The sequence below is a fragment of the Aulonocara sp. 'chitande type north' Nkhata Bay genome, linkage group LG4 (assembly GCF_057382095.1).
Source record: "Aulonocara sp. 'chitande type north' Nkhata Bay isolate Kocher_YH1m ecotype deep benthic linkage group LG4, A_spYH_male_GT1.1, whole genome shotgun sequence".
Lineage (NCBI taxonomy): Eukaryota > Metazoa > Chordata > Actinopteri > Cichliformes > Cichlidae > Aulonocara > Aulonocara sp. 'chitande type north' Nkhata Bay.
The window spans coordinates 33264673-33276823 of NC_141347.1; the positions used below are offsets into that span (position 1 = coordinate 33264673).

The 12151-nt window shown below is 41.4% G+C and overlaps 2 protein-coding genes across 4 annotated transcripts; both read left to right on the plus strand.

Moving 5' to 3' along the window:
* The first annotated feature begins 4075 nt into the window (after positions 1-4075).
* Positions 4076-6125, plus strand: ccndx (cyclin Dx). The gene is made up of 4 exons (XM_086290740.1): positions 4076-4506; positions 4621-4836; positions 5011-5331; positions 5552-6125. Exons 1-4 carry the CDS (start codon positions 4240-4242, stop codon positions 5699-5701), a joined length of 954 nt encoding a protein of 317 aa, XP_086146866.1. The 5' UTR covers positions 4076-4239; the 3' UTR covers positions 5702-6125.
* A 196-nt stretch (positions 6126-6321) lies between these two features.
* Positions 6322-11723, plus strand: nucb1 (nucleobindin 1). 3 transcript variants are annotated; one of them, XM_086290047.1, is made up of 14 exons: positions 6322-6450; positions 7632-7755; positions 7854-7961; positions 8100-8232; positions 8540-8643; positions 8859-9044; positions 9141-9231; positions 9344-9402; positions 9628-9720; positions 9807-9896; positions 10790-10960; positions 11052-11169; positions 11258-11359; positions 11394-11723. In XM_086290047.1, the coding sequence occupies exons 2-13, from the start codon at positions 7636-7638 to the stop codon at positions 11341-11343; spliced, it is 1359 nt and encodes a 452-aa protein (XP_086146173.1). In that variant the 5' UTR covers positions 6322-6450; positions 7632-7635; the 3' UTR covers positions 11344-11359; positions 11394-11723. The 3 variants fall into 3 exon arrangements, with proteins under 3 accessions (XP_086146173.1, XP_086146174.1, XP_086146172.1); XM_086290048.1 differs by having other exon boundaries at positions 11414-11723; XM_086290046.1 differs by having other exon boundaries at positions 11258-11723.
* Positions 11724-12151: the final 428 nt, after the last annotated feature.

The window sequence follows — 12151 nt, forward strand, 5'->3', positions numbered from 1 at the left end:
TCCTATAAAGTTACTTCTCATGCATAAACTCACCATAACAGGCGAGGTGTGTGGGTGTTCCTCGCCTCTCGCCCTGTGGTAGCTGGGATAGGCTTCAGTGTATATCAGTGTAAATATGTAAATATCTGTATATTTACATATTTAAAATATCTCCAGTTATATATCTTAAACTATCCAGATGCAAATGTTTTAGATTTAGTTTAAAAACTGAAAAAATGGGAAATAGTTGTTTGAATTTTACATGTAAATACATAAAGATAGAAATTGAAATGAAAAGCTGCAGGATGCAGGAATCTATAAGAAAGATTCCAGCTCAATCAATGAGCTGTTTTAACTCCTTCCTTTATTCTGATTGGTTGTCCCTTGCAAACAGCAGTTTTGAACAGCAGATGCATCTCAGGTCCAGCAGCCAACGCTGTGTACCTGAGATGACTACTTTAGGGATATCAGCTCTCACTGACATCATATAGAGCCAGAAGTAGAAAAGAAATACCTAAACTGAGTGTTTAGAGCACTCTGAGCTTTTTCCTCACAGGGATTAGCTGCACACCCTGTCATTTCATTATTTGAAACTTTGGCCATATTTAATACGACCATCAAACATCGTAACTGTTTATAACAGAGGTAATAGCTCCCCTTTAGTGTAACACCCAAATGCTGTCAAAAACTCAACTGATAGTCTCAAAATTGTGATAAATACATTGATTTAGTGAAGATGTTTCGCTACTCTGCGTCTGTGTAAAAATGATTCCAACGACTCGTTTACATTTGTCCGATAAATCTGAGGTCAAAGACTGACAGACTGTTACAGTAAACTGCACTTGTTTATGTCTTAACTTGTGAACTGGTTAAACTTTGCCCTCCCTAACCTCTCCTCCCCCACTGGCCAGCAGGTGTCTGTGTGAGGTGAATAGCTCAAGGGGAAAATAGGGCCTCTGTTCTCCACTGTCCTGGGAAATGAGCTGGAAAATGAGGGGCGGGCAGCCACACCCCCTTCTCAGGACCTGCTGCACTCCTCCTGTGGCTGGTGGCTGTCTTCGAGCCCCTCGATCCATTTTGTTTGAATACAGCTGCGGTGTATGAATTTAGCAGGGTGCTTAAACAGCCCGACGATCTGTCACTCTCGCCCTCTCGCCCTCCCACCGTCCCACCCCATCCTGACCTCACTTGACTGGCAGAGCCAAACTTACTCAGTCCTTCATTCAAACTCAATCTGCTTTCAGCCCTTTTCAAAGCCTGTTTATAGGCGAAGGCCTTGTCGACCGCTTTAAACCTAATATTCTCTCACTAATGCTACAATCGACTAAGAATTGCAGGATTATGTCTCTTCGTGTTGTCATTATGCAGAGTGTCTAAGAATAACCATCTCAGTTAGACAATGTGGCTGCTGATCTACTCCCTGTGCCTCAGATTCTCATCTATGATTTGTTTATTATGAATTCAGTTACTCAGGAAAATTGAATGAATCTGGTCTAGGCTTGGAACACTGGACACAGGATGCACTGGCATTGTTTTGTACAGGTTTAAACTTTAACCTTGCATGAATATTTTAAAGGGAAAACATTGTGCTCTTGTGTTAATTAGTTGTAAACTTTGGGTAAGTTCATGTACAAGCCCTGAAGTACCCTAAAAGAACTCAGAATTGCAGTATAGATTCAATGCCTGCGTGTACATTCAAACATGTGTTATAATATGCTTTTAACCACTGATTCTGATTTGGAGGGGGGGGTGTATTAATTTTGGGTTTCAGTCTTTTTAATCACTATTGTGTGGATGCCATATATTAGACACAAGACTTGGGAAAATTACATCATGTATCACATTAAAAACACAGAACTTTTGAAAGCCTTCTTGTAATCATCCAAAGTCTCAATGAATACATCCACGTCAGAGTGTAGTTTCTATTTTTATTTTAGTTAATTAAAATGTTTTTAAACATCCAGTGTTAATTTTTTTTAGTTTAGCTTCAGTAACAACCATCATATGAAGAAGGAAAATGTTATGCATTTTCACAGAAAGTGGGACTGTTTAATCAGGTCTGCATTCTTGGGGATTTTAGCTTTAGCTTGTTATGATATGGGTTTCAGGTTTTGGAATATTTTATGAGATTATGTTAAGTGGTTGTGATTATTTTTTATTTTCATGACTTTCATCAAAGTAGCTCGTGCTTACGTTGACAATAGCGAAATTTAATCAAGTGCTTTATCGGAACATTGCTCATAGTATAAGTACAGATTTCAGGTGCATGTTCTCCCATTGTGTATTTCCATCTTTTAAATCTTTCTTATGTTTGTTCAGTTTACCATTTTAGGACTATTGTTTTGTCATATTCTGTCTTACTGAGTTTTTTATTTATAGTCCTTTGGTTGCTGTAATACAGAACCTGCCCAACTTTGGAGATAAATGAAGTGTTCTTTTTTTTCCCTTCATAAAAATACTGTTTTGGGTTACATATGAAACTGAATCACTTCTTTGTCACAGCAGGTATGAATTATTGATGCTCAGCTGAAATCAAGTCGTGGTGATCCACAGCATGGTGTTCGTATCTCTGTCCATTTAACTCCCATTTGAAACCTTAGCTGCCATTGACGCCTTAAATGTGTGAAGAGCCACCTGTAATGAGTGTGTCAAATACAATCTGTATTCTCCACTGGGGAGTGCGACCCCATTGTGACCATCAGTGGGCTCCCCGGGGAGTGCGTGAAAAGTGTGTCTACCCCATGAATGTGTGAAGTGTGTGTGTGCGAAGAGCCAGCAGCAGGCAGAAGGCCAGGAGCTGTTGTCTGACACTGATTTGTAAAGGGAGACAATACGGCTCATTGACCTGCCCGGCTCCACTGTCTGTTGCACATACCTCGCCCGGCCCTCCCCGCTGGCCTCGCCGCTCTTTATACAAGAGCAGCAGATTGCCACAGGGAGGGGAGACCGAAGGGGACGCAGGTTGCTTTGACAATGACAATCTGTGACGACAGAGAAGCTCAGAGCCAAAAGTTTGACGAACACATTTATAACTACTTTTGAAATCCCTTCCTCTCCCCTGATAAATGGTGAGAAACGCAAGATGTGTGCAGTATTCAAGGTATTTTAATGTTTCCATCTAAAGAGTGCAAAAGCTTCCAAAAAAGAAATCTGTTTGCAACCCCACTGTCAAATATTATTTTTCTTTATTGATTAATTTGTAATTGTTTCAAAAATTGATTCATTTTTTTGTTTAGTATGTTTGCACGCAGCTGTTATATTGTTTCCTTACAAAAGAATATAGAATCTATCTAGAATTACCAAATATCTTTGTTAAAAAACATTTGTAAAAACAAAGAACCTTTAGGGTATTCTCGCTTGAATGAAATGTGAGATTTTACTCTCATTTTATCTATCTTTAATTTTTAATCACTTAATCACAGTTCTCCAAATGCATCCTGGGACATAAGCAACATTTTAGGATTGCAAACCTGCAAACCACCGACTCAAATCATTATACGACACAAAAATCCCTGAAACTGCACAGACAGAAATAATGGGACTGTTTGGGAAACTAAAAAAATATCAGAACTTCAGGATCTTTCTCTGACAGCAGGACAAGACTGAACATCAGCGTTTAACATCTCTCCTCCCGTGCTCACGTTGTAAACAAACACCCTCATCCTTTTGTCATCCATGCCCATTGTCACAGTCTGGAGGTGCTTCGCTCTCTCTCTCTCTGTCTCTCTCTGTCTCTCTCTGTCTCTCTCTCACCCCTCGTTGCCTTTTCTTTTCGTCCTTCTCTTTTTTCACTGTCGGTGACAAGCTGTTGCTCTGTCCCTGCGGGCCACACCCTCTCTTGTCTGTTCCTCTTTTCCCCTCCCCTGCCTCCCTCTCTCCCCTTGCTCTCCTTCTTTCTCCCTCTCCCCACCTGTTGAGGCAATTGTTGCACAGATCGCATTGTTTGTTAACTTATTATTTTATGTCGCTCATGAGGGTCTCTGCCCCTTCCTATGGCATTTCCCACCCCTCTGGACCACTCCCCCTCTCTTCCCGACTGCTGGGTATAAAACTTTGAGCTTCTGGTGAGGGGGGATATTCAGCAGGGCCACCTCAGGAAGACTGATTTCAGCAAAAACCAAGAAGGCTCTACAGTGATTTACCAACTTCCATTTACCTGCAAACTATTCAGCTTCCTCGTGTGGCAGAAGGACGTTGGTTTTTCTTTTAATTCCCTCCTGGACATAAACAAGTTCATATTTTAGCCAGCAGGCTGTGCAGATGGACAGAGACATGTCTGTGTCTCTGTGGTGTGAGGAAGTGGAGGATGACCAGACTCAAGATCAGAGCCAGAGGGAGGCACAAGCCCAGGGCCACAACAGTGGCTCGCCTCAGCTGCGAGCCGCCTGGGACCCAACAGTGTCGGGGCATCGAGTGATCCAGAGGCTGCTTCACGTGGAGGAGAGATACATGCCCTCCATGCTCTACATCACCCTCATCCACAGGGATCCGGAGCGCAGGGAGGAGCTTGCCAAATGGGCCCTGGAGGTATTCAGTTCTCTCATGCTCCAGTTTTTCGATTTGCCTCAAAGTGCTGGGTGAGTTATGTCATCGGGACAGCTGTGATCCTGACATCTTTCATCCTTTTTCCCTCCTCTCCAGGTGTGCTGTGAGTGTGGTTGTGATGAGACAGTCTTCCCCCTGTCTGTCTCTCTGATGGACAGGTTCCTGTCTGCGTCTCTGTCTGTACCGGTCTCATTGTACTGCCTAGCTGCTGGCTGCATGCTTATAGCCTCGAAGCTCACAGAGTGTGACAGCGTGACCGCTGACACCCTGTGTGCGGCAGCTGAATACAGCTTCCTGCCATCGAACCTGTTGGTGAGTTTATCTCATACTCCGAATAACCTAATCCCATTTGGGAGTCTTTCCCAGCTGTGGCCCTCTAATACCTAACAGTGATTTGTCTCCACTGGATGCCAAAGTCTTTCAAATGTAGCCCATAAAGTTGGGCTTCAGCTAAAATTTTCTTGTTTTCATGCTCCCTTCCATTAGGAAATGGAGCGTGTTATCCTCGCCACCCTCCGATGGGACACAGCAGCAGTGACTCCGCAGGATTTTCTCCCACATTTTCTCGCCTGTGTAGAGGAGAGAGGAGACAGTGGTGAATCTGCAGAGGAGCAGCTTTCCACCCTGCGGCGGCACAGCGACACGCTGGCCGCCATGTGTGTCTGCGACTCCCGGTTTCTGGGAGCCCCGCCATCGCTTGTTGCTGCAGCATCACTGAACTGTGCCCTACGAGGTCTGGGCAACAAGGGCCTCACTCAGCTGGCCCTTATGAGTGAAGCATTGGCTGAACTGTGCCAGACCGACCTGGTGAGAATGCCTGTTTTGTTTGCAAGTAGACTCAATTATTAGATTAGATTTGATTTAAATGAGGTTTTCAGTTGGAATTTTAATTTTGCAAAGGGACAGAATCAACAAGAAGCATTTTCTTTTGTTTTGAAGGGCCTCCTTGTTTCAAAGCTTTGTCAAATGCAGTGAAATACACATATCTTACACAAAAGACTTCATTTTTCTCTTTCTTGCTTTCCAGGCTGTCCTGCAGTGCTACAGTGAGATGATTGAATATGCCCTCCACCAGCGTCTGAGAAGTGGGCTTCAGCAGGGCCCCACAGAAAAAGACGAGGAGGTGGAGAACGAAAGGCCTGGAACACCAACTGACATGAGAGAGATTGACTTGTGAACACTGAATGAAGTATTGCATTGAAAGTGTCAACCAATCAAAACCCTTTAAGCTCATCAGTCAAACTGATATAAATTCAATATGACCTCAGAATGCTCTGACATTTTTTCCTCATATAATTTAGCTATTTTTGTGTGTGGTTGTTAATTTATTTTTGTTAATTTATTTGTGGAAAGGCGTTTTTTCCACGTGCCATATTTAATACTTCTATCAATTTTATATTAGGCCTAGATTTTTTTAAAGAATCATATTTATACCTTTTATTTATTATTCATGCGCAATTGTTGATTCATTTTATGTTAATTTATTTCAATTTACCATAACTTTGTGTTTTTGTCCTGAGTTCAATACACAGAAAATCTATTTTTAAAGCTATTAAAAATGTTTGTACATATTTTGTGTCTATTTTTTTTACCTAATATCCGTTGATGCCTTCATGTGCAAAGCCACGCGCCTCCAAAAGCAATCTCTTATATTTGATGTTATCTCACTAAAGGGGGATTTTGTCTCATTAATTATGTGGCACATTTATCACGGTGAGCTTGCATTATGTTCACTATAATACAAAATTGTGATCACAATTCCAAAGCTCCTTACCCGTAAAAAAAAAAAGGATGTGTATGATATTTCCGACGTTACCTGAAGGGAGCACACAGGAGGAGATCCGCATTCCCATGACGTCAGTTTTATCCGACGCAAATACAGCTCGTGCTTGAAGCATTGGGTCAGATATCCAAAACAAACTTGCGGTAAGATACTGCCTATGTAAGGATGTTTTTCAGTGTTATGACAAGTTTTATGTGTCAGTTTAACGCCGACCAAGAGTGTACGAGAAATTAAGAGAAAACTGTGTCGTAGAAAGAAATGTGCTATGCGTTTCTTGCTTACATGTTCGGCGATGTGAAAACACGGAGCTCTAACATCATCTGTAAAATCAATTAATAACGAAAGAGGCCTGAAATAAGCCATAAGCGAATCATTAATTTAGGTTTGTGTTGGGTTTACAGTGACAGGGGTTCGCTGTTAACGAATAGATTATTTTTGGGGGGCTAAATCGTCATCACTCAGTATCCATTTTCCGCATCCGTAGTGTTCTTACTTAAGCTAGTTAGCTTCCTAGCAATAGCTAAACAATACCATTAATTAACAAATGCCTTATTAATAAATAATAATATAGATGGTATCATTACAAATGGCACATGAAATCTCATCTCAGAATGCCGGTATAGCTCCTATTTGTAACACTTCTTCCCTCTTGGATTACATCTATTGCGTTAATTCTTATCAAAATGTCATATTACTGTTTTTTATATATCCAAGGATACATCGAAATCTACGAAGAACTACAGTTTTAGACTTTGTATAGATCCTTGCAGTCGTCTGGTGAATTCGGCATTCATCGGTCATCAACTAATCACATTAAAACCTAAAAGTGACTAGCTCACTTTCCTGCTGTAACCACTGCGTATAATTTGTTGACTGAGATTAAGGTTGTATAGGAGTTAAATTATATAGTATTGGGGGAAAAAAATAGAAAAAAGATGATAAACTATGTCCAGAGCACTACCTGAGGTTTGTTATTGGTGAAGATCATTCAGATTCTCACACTTCCTAAACTACAACTACAGATACCAGAAGACACACCACTCCTGGAAATCTACATAATGTATACACCAAGTATTATGAAGTAAATGTAATGTAATCAAAACAATAGGAAACATGACCTATTTGCACATGAGAATCCTTACAGGGTCTTTTGTTTGAAAATGTCATAATTGAGTTGTGTGTTGTGAGATTTTAGGGGAAGGAGGTTCTCTGTGAGTTAAATGCATCATACAGATTTTTTTAATGTACCAAGTTACATATAAATGTAGGTATGTAGGAGAACTGACACTGGAAGATATTTTTGTTATTGATATTCATATTAAAGGAGGATGAAGTGGATATCTGGCTGGCTCCTGCTGCTGTCCATCTCTGTCGAGGTCTGGTCAGTGCCTATAGATCGCAATGCAGCCCAGCAGGTCCCTAAAGAGGAAGTGCAGGAAGAGAACATGGTAATGGCTCATTATTCTGTCATTTGTTTTTTCTTCTACCTCGTGACCTGTTTTTATGACCAGAGACTTGTTGTGGTTAACATTTCCTTACAAAATAGGACACTGGCCTGTACTACGACCGGTACCTCAGAGAGGTGATTGAGGTTTTAGAGACAGACCCGCACTTCAGAGAGAAACTGCAGACAGCAAACACAGAGGACATTAAGGTTGGTTTCCACCTCTGCCTCTGTTTCACGTTCTTCCTTCTCAGTCGGTAGGCTTCCCTGTGTACTGTTTACATTCTAGCAGCTGGCATTGTGTCCAAACTGTTTAAACTCACCTGGATTTCTCATGTTTGCCATCAGAACGGGCGTCTCAGTAAAGAGCTGGACCTGGTCAGTCATCATGTCAGAACTCGCTTGGATGAGCTGAAGCGTCAGGAGGTTTCTCGTCTCAGGATGCTGCTAAAGGCCAAACTGGACAGCACCAACACACAGAGTGAGTGGGATTCCTTTGATCCACATCACTGAAAAGTTTGCAGTTAACTGTATACTAAAGTTCTTATTAGATTTAATAATCTTTTTTAAAAAATGAAAAAGATTTTTAACACCTTCACAGAAATTTGTGAACCATTGACTTTTCTTATCTTAACTGATTATGGAAATTTTGTATGTCAGTCCATTTTTATCAGTCTGTTATTTACAAAAAAAAATCTCTGTACAAATCTGTGTATTTATTCAGTAATATATATAGAACCAAATGGTAGTCCAGTATGTGATTGGTTATTCACATATGATCCATACAGGTCTTCAGATGGACCATGCCTCCCTTCTGAAGCAGTTTGAACATCTGGATCCGCACAATCAAAACACCTTTGAGGCCAAAGATCTCGAGCTTCTAATCTCAACGGTAAGTTGCTGCAGCGATAAATGAAGAAGAATTTTAGGAGTTTTTAAAGAAATTTTTGTCCATTTGTTTCACAGAGTGTGACAGATCTCGAGAATCATAACAACACTGATCAGACTGTCTATTTTGTGCTATACCTCACTTATTTTTTAAAAAAATATTATTAACAGCAATAGTAGCAGCAATAATATCTTTTATCTCTCTGGCTTTTCATCTAGGCCACTAAGGACCTGGAGAACTACGACGCAGAGAGACACGAGGAGTTCAAGCGCTACGAGATGCTGAAGGAGCATGAGAGGCGGGAGTACCTGAAGAGCCTTGATCAGGAGAAGAGAGAAAAGGAGGAGAAGAGAATGCAGGAGCTGAAGGAGAAACACCGCCAGCATCCTAAAGTTAACGCTCCGGTGGGCGACTGATACATCCGTGTTCGTTTTTATCAGAAACCATTAGAAATGACTCAGGTTTTCAGTCTGTTTTTAAAAAATATTTTTCCCACTCAGGGTAGCGTTGATCAGCTGCGGGAAGTTTGGGAGGAGACAGATGGACTGGATCCTCAGGAGTTCAATCCCAAGACCTTTTTTAAACTGCATGGTGGGTGACAGCAACTCGCTTTAAGCCATTCTCTTTTTTTCATGTTAATGGGTTATATGTTTTTTTAAAAACAAAGAAAGAAGGGTTCTCATTTATTCTCTGTTTCATTTAGATACAAATGAAGACGGTGTTTTGGATGAGCAGGAACTGGAGGCTCTCTTTACAAAGGAGGTGTACAATCCTGCTTACATCCACATCATGACTGCTTCAATTAAACTTTGATTTAGATTTAGTTTTATCCTGAGACTGCTTAAAATCCTGGTTTGATTTCTATTTCCTTCAAAATGCAGCTCTTCTCTGTGTTCCTAAGCTCCTGCAGGCTTTTTTACAAGCTGACAGCAGACATATGCACAGCATCAGAGTAGCGGCTAACATCTGTTTATTTCCCTCCTCCAGCTGGAGAAGGTCTACGACCCAAAGAATGAGGAAGATGATATGATGGAGATGGAGGAAGAAAGGCTGAGGATGAGGGAGCATGTCATGAAAAATGTAAATTGTTAATTATTTATCTCACCATTTCCCACCTTTACTGGGTTTTTCTTTAACTGACGCAGCCAACCTTCCTGTGTTAAAAGGTGGATGCAAACAAAGACCGGCTCGTCAGCCTGGAGGAATTCCTCAAGTCCACAGAGAAGAAAGAGTTCAGTAATCCCAAAGAGTGGGAGGTAAGGAGCTCAGAGGTGGCCTGAAGGTTGGGGAAGTGGGTGGATGCTTTGCACTGGGTGTGTGGTTCAAGTTCCCAGGATGAGCCTGGAAAGCGTGGGTGCTGAATTTGAACAGTTAATGAGTCTCTCACAAGTTGACCCAATGAAAACTCTTTGATGTACTTTTTATTTTTTAATTCCTGTTTACCAATGGACATTTGGAAAATCAGACTGGGTGTGACAGTGGTGTTCTTTTCAATAATGAGATAATGCATGCATAATGCTTTAACTAATTTCATCGATTGGGGATCAGATAACTATAAGAGGGTGGAGTATCCACTGCAGGTTAGGGCAGAGTTTTTGGATGAATTGGAATTCTCAGAGTCTTTTTCACCAGTGTTTTCACAGTGCGGAGCAGGAGATTGAGATACAGATTGGTGCAGCATTTGTTGTGATGCAGACGCTGTATTAGTCCGATATGGTGAAGAGAAAGCTGAGCATGAAAGCAAAACTGTTGGATCTCCAGTCGATCTACATTCCTATCCTCACCTATGGCTCCAAGGTAGTGACTAAAAAATAAGCTAAAGGTTAAAAGCATTACAAGTAAGCTTATGCATAGGGTGGGAATCTTGGCCATTTGGGAGGCAACTCCTTCGTGGCTAAAGGAGCCTGTTGAGGTGCTTGAGGCATCTAAACAGGATGCCTCCTGTGAGGCTCATAAGTGAGGTGCTGGTGTTGGACATGTGCTACCAGTAGGAGGCTCTGCGGCAGACACAGAACATGATGGAGAAGTTATAGGCCCCAGCTGGTTTGGAAACATCTCGATGTCCCTCCCTGGGAAGAGGGAGGGACGTGTTTTCTTTTTTAAATGGATGGATGTGTGCATTACCTGCATCCCGCTGTTGTCGCTGCAGACTCTGGAAAACAAGCCAGTGTATACAGAGGAAGAGCTCCAGCGATTTGAGGCTGAACTCAGGGACAAGGAGGAAGAGCTGAAGAGGAGGGCTGAGACTCTGCTTCAGGAGCAGGAGCTGCTGAGGGAGAGAGGCAAAGCCTTGGAGGCCCAGAGGAGAGAGTACCAGCAGGTAACAATCCTACCCTGGCGGTCACTTTCTTACATCATCTGAAACTTAAAAAATAGTTAATTGTTTCTTTTTTTCTTTTTTTAAATGGCAGGCTGTATTAGAAATGTCTCAGCGACAGAAAGAACAGCAGGCAGTGGATGGGCAGCCTCCTGCGGGTCCTAATGGAGAACTACAGTTTCAGCCACAGACACAGAAACCTGAAGATAAAGGTAAACTGACTGTGACATATCCAGCATTGTTGTTACATTCTTTGGCTTGTGTTTTAATTCATTAATTTTTTTCATATTTCTCCCACAGAGGCAAAAGCTCCAGCTGAGCCCGAAGCTGAAGCCCAAAATAATCTGCCTGCAGAACCCCCACAGAATCTGCCTTTGCACACCTAATGTGCTCAGGCAGCTTACACACACACACACACACACACACACACACACACACACACACACACACACACACACACACACACACACACCTAAACATACGCACATTTGGTTTGATTTACCCTGACACAGATATCCAGATGGGTTCTGCAAAATGCATTATGTGATCTGTGTGCATAGGTTCAGACAGACCGGCTTGTTTCTTGTGACATACTGAGTGTACTGAGTGTTAATGTCTGTGGTCTACATTAGATTAAAGATATCAAAGCACACGGTATTAGTACATGTATTCTCAGAAATCTTCAGTTTCAGTGAAGCTGTCAATCCTGCAGAATTGCATGTGTAAAATCACAAACGTTGCCGAATAAAATCTTAATTTAAAAGTATTTTGGGGAGCACTGTGTGGGTTTTTTTTGCAACACTAAATCGCACAGCTTCAGACATGATCGATTGTCATTATTTTTATGTGGGTGCTGAAGTTGAACAGTTAATGAGTCTCTCACGAGACGGAAGATTTTCAAAGTTTGTTATTTATATAACAAAATTTGCAACTATACATGCCAAGGTCAAGAATTTCCAGAGAGTAATGCAACACTTCGCTTTGTGGATAAGGAGGAAAACAACAGAAATATTCGCTTGTTTCTGAAATTCAGTTTTTCTCAGAAAGATCTGAACAAGATCTTTTTGTGTGAGCTATTTATTAATGTCAAATATGCAAGGACAGTTTAACGAAGAAACAGTCAGCAGGTATTTTACACTCTTGAACTATTGTGGAAAGAGATTAACAGTAAGTAAAAAGAGCCCGTGCTTAGAT

What these genes read in the sequence shown, in the direction of transcription:
- ccndx (XM_086290740.1), top strand. Translation starts at nt 4,240, where the DNA reads ATGGACAGAGACATGTCTGTGTCTCTGTGGTGTGAGGAAGTGGAGGAT. An exon ending in TTGCCAAATGGGCCCTGGAG is followed by an intron (nt 4,507 to 4,620) that starts GTATTCAGTTCT and finishes CCTCCTCTCCAG; the next exon opens with GTGTGCTGTGAGTGTGGTTG. An exon ending in AACTGTGCCAGACCGACCTG is followed by an intron (nt 5,332 to 5,551) that starts GTGAGAATGCCT and finishes CTTGCTTTCCAG; the next exon opens with GCTGTCCTGCAGTGCTACAG.
- nucb1 (XM_086290046.1), top strand. Translation starts at nt 7,636, where the DNA reads ATGAAGTGGATATCTGGCTGGCTCCTGCTGCTGTCCATCTCTGTCGAG. An exon ending in AAGTGCAGGAAGAGAACATG is followed by an intron (nt 7,756 to 7,853) that starts GTAATGGCTCAT and finishes CTTACAAAATAG; the next exon opens with GACACTGGCCTGTACTACGA. An exon ending in ACAGAAACCTGAAGATAAAG is followed by an intron (nt 11,170 to 11,257) that starts GTAAACTGACTG and finishes TTTCTCCCACAG; the next exon opens with AGGCAAAAGCTCCAGCTGAG.